The following is a 3,286-nucleotide window of genomic DNA, read 5'->3' on the forward strand; positions in this document are numbered from 1 at the left end:
TGTTTTTGATTAGTTAGGAGTCTCTATCAATTGTCATAAATAGTCGGGGTCATATCATATGCAGAAGGCTTTGATTTTGATTTTGGTCCCATACTTAACCCACTCACATCAATGAACCCCCAAAACCCAAACCCCACCAATCATTAACAACTGCCACTTCCACAATGGCCCCACCAATTCACCATTTCGATTTCGTCGTTACCACAAAATATTCGGTCCAATCCCCACACAGCAAGAAACCTATCATTTTTAATTCAAAAATAATAAACACAATAATGATAGTATTATTAAAAAAAGAAAAACTTCTCCCTGCAAATTAAAATCTCAAATTCCGATCTGGTACAGATAGGTCACGATCCAAAAAAAACAAAAACAAAAAGACTCCGCAAAATGATAAATCTCAGAAGATCTATGAACAAAACTCGTAACAGTAGTAAATCAGTAACAGTAATTAGCTTTTATGGTCCTATGATATGGTTTTGCTTGATTCTAATCTTGGAATCCCGTTTTCGCCCAAATCGCGTTTCGAACTCTACTAAGATCGCGTCCTTTGAGCGTTCTCCCAACTCCTTCGTGCACTGACAAGGAAGCGATTCTCGTTTTCGCCAGAAACTCGTGCGGAGGCACTCTCCCTCCTCCTTCCTCCTCATCGCTCTGAGCTTCTTCATAGTCATAGTTCCTCCTCCGGCTCTGTCCGTACTCGTTGCCGAGGATCTTCGACCAGTCCGGCACGTTCACCGGCAGCGATCCCGAAGCACCGACACGGCCGACGGTGGCAGAGGAGCTACTGTGGAATCTCGAGGAGCGTACGGATTTGCAGAATTCGGAAGAGTTAGCGTTTGCAGAGTTGTAGAGATCGGATTCGTCGAATTCAAAGGTGGAATCGGAGAGTGAATCTCTGTCTACGGCAGGGAGAAAACGATAGGTAGCTCGGCGAACGTTGGCGGCCATGAGAAAATAAAGAATTGAGCCAATACGATTCGGAATTGGTTTGAACTACCAGGCTCTTCGCCACAGTACTGTGTTGGTTTCTTCCAAGTGCTTTTATAAAGGTGAAAGAAAAAAAGAAAAAAGAAAATTGTTGAGTTTTGTTTGCTTGCGTAAGCATTGTGGATAAGGCATGAGTGGAATGGGTGGGGGGTGGATTTACGAAAGTACCCCGCATTGGAAATAATGGGGTGAATGTGAAAAAGTGAATTGAGGGTTACGAGAAGGATTGAAGAAAGTTGTCGCGGAGCGGGGTTCCACTCACCTGGGCGGGATAGAAAAAAGAGGACAAGGTGGTCCCATTTAGAGGATCGAGAATTGGGACACGTGTGAAGCGTGGGAAGGATGGTAATGAATTGGGTTGGATTAAGTGCACAACCCTTTCATATTTTTATTTCCAGCTGACTACAACTGTATCTCAATTGTCCTCTCAAATGCGACATCCATCACCACCATCTTTATCCTTTCAAATTTTTATATTATAATATTTATTTATTTATTTTATTTGGTAGATTAAAATTAATAATTAATGACTTTCAATTGAGTTATATATTTTTGCATAAGAATAGTTTACCTAGTTTAGGGCATTAGCCTACGTTGTTTGATGTGTTTGATGTGGTAGCAATTTGGGTTGATTGGTTGAACTAAGAAGTAAAAAAGTAGTTTAAGATCGATGTAACTTTAATTATTGATATGTTGAATATGTGCCCTACTTTTGATAGTGATTTGTAGAAGTGATATATAAGGTGATGTGAATATAATAAAATTGAAAGCATAAGCATCTCGTCCACCACTTTAGCTTCACAAGTGAGACTCCATGAATCATAGTAGCCTCCTTTTCACATTTTTCTAAAGCCATTTCCATTACTTTACTTTTAAATGCAACTGAGTGCATTAAGAATGTCTTAACTAGCTGTCCAAAAAGAGTATAACCAAAATAATATTCCAACCACAATTTATATCTTTTTTCTTTTTTTTATATCGTGAGATTTGTATCTAAAGATCAATGACTCTGCCCCTTTCTCACTTTTCTCTTTTTTATATTTCATTTCGTATTATATATATCATGTATTACTGTATACTTTTTATTCTATCACATCAACTAAATTAAATTCAAAATTATAACTTATTTATTTTCTTTTTTCTTTAATTCAACAAGTGAAATAACTTAATTTTCTATTATATTTTTTTCACTCCTTAATTTTAATAAAAGATTATTTTTTTAATTATTAATATATATATATATATATATATATATATATATATATATATATATATGAATAAATACTCCACACTTAAAAATATTATTTCAGAGATGAAGAGGAACAAATTCAACATATCCATTTTATTTTATTTACATACATTGTTCAACTAAGTGATGATGGTAGGTGATGTTTTTGCCCTTATCTATACAATTAGAGAGATTAAAGTTTGTAATTTATATAGAAGTGCAATACCTAACAAACATATTTAAGTTGCAATTAGAAGAAGTTTTATAATTTCCTAAAAGTTCAAGATTCGCTACAGTGTTATATATATATATATATATATATATATATATATATATATATATATATATTTATTGTTCCTTGTATAACAATATAATGTTATATATATGTATTTATATTGGAAATAATTTAAGTATGAGTTAAAGTCTTATATTGGATAGTTTAGACAAAATTAAACATTATATAAAATGAAAGATTCATAGTCTCATCATTTTAAAATTTTGGGTTAAAAGAAGTGTTAGATAATTTATATAGGTAAGACTTATACTATATATATAGAACCATAATCTTTCGGTGACTACAATTCTATATAAAAAAATATATAAACTCAATCATTTATGTATGGTTATCCTTTAATAATTTTGCGTCCCACATTTAAATCAACTTTCAAAAGCTTGATAATCAATATCGTGTGCTCTCAGAAAGTGGGATTTGGTATCTAATTATATTTATACCATATTAGAACTTTATTAAAAAATAATATTTAGAAGTGCATATTTTAAGGATATTGTTAAATAAATAGATATGTTTTATACGAAATCGTAATGGGATTACGTTGAAAATTGTGAGGAGGCATATTAACAATCTTTTGTATAAAAGGTAACTATTATTAATTCTATAATTAACATTCTAAATGGATTATTAACATTATTCTTGTGAAAAGGCTACAGGACATCCTGAAGAACAAAAACCATTATTCATTACCATCAAAACTCATGGGTTCTCTGTTTCACCAAGTGGAAGGACTACAAAGATTCCTCTAGAAAAACTATTTTATTAAGCCCAATTAA

The 3,286-nt window shown here is 32.6% G+C and overlaps 1 protein-coding gene across 1 annotated transcript; it reads right to left on the minus strand.

Annotated features, from left to right (window-relative positions):
* Positions 1–264: 264 nt before the first annotated feature.
* LOC114183769 (protein S40-4-like) lies at positions 265–1,036 on the minus strand. The gene has a single exon (XM_028070897.2). The coding sequence runs from the start codon at positions 949–951 to the stop codon at positions 490–492; it is 462 nt and encodes a 153-aa protein (XP_027926698.1). The 5' UTR covers positions 952–1,036; the 3' UTR covers positions 265–489.
* Between the last annotated feature and the right edge of the window lie 2,250 nt (positions 1,037–3,286).

This window comes from Vigna unguiculata, chromosome 5, assembly GCF_037176805.1.
Source record: "Vigna unguiculata cultivar grain cowpea cultivar isolate G323 ecotype 2 chromosome 5, ASM3717680v1, whole genome shotgun sequence".
Classification (NCBI taxonomy): Eukaryota; Viridiplantae; Streptophyta; class Magnoliopsida; order Fabales; family Fabaceae; genus Vigna; species Vigna unguiculata.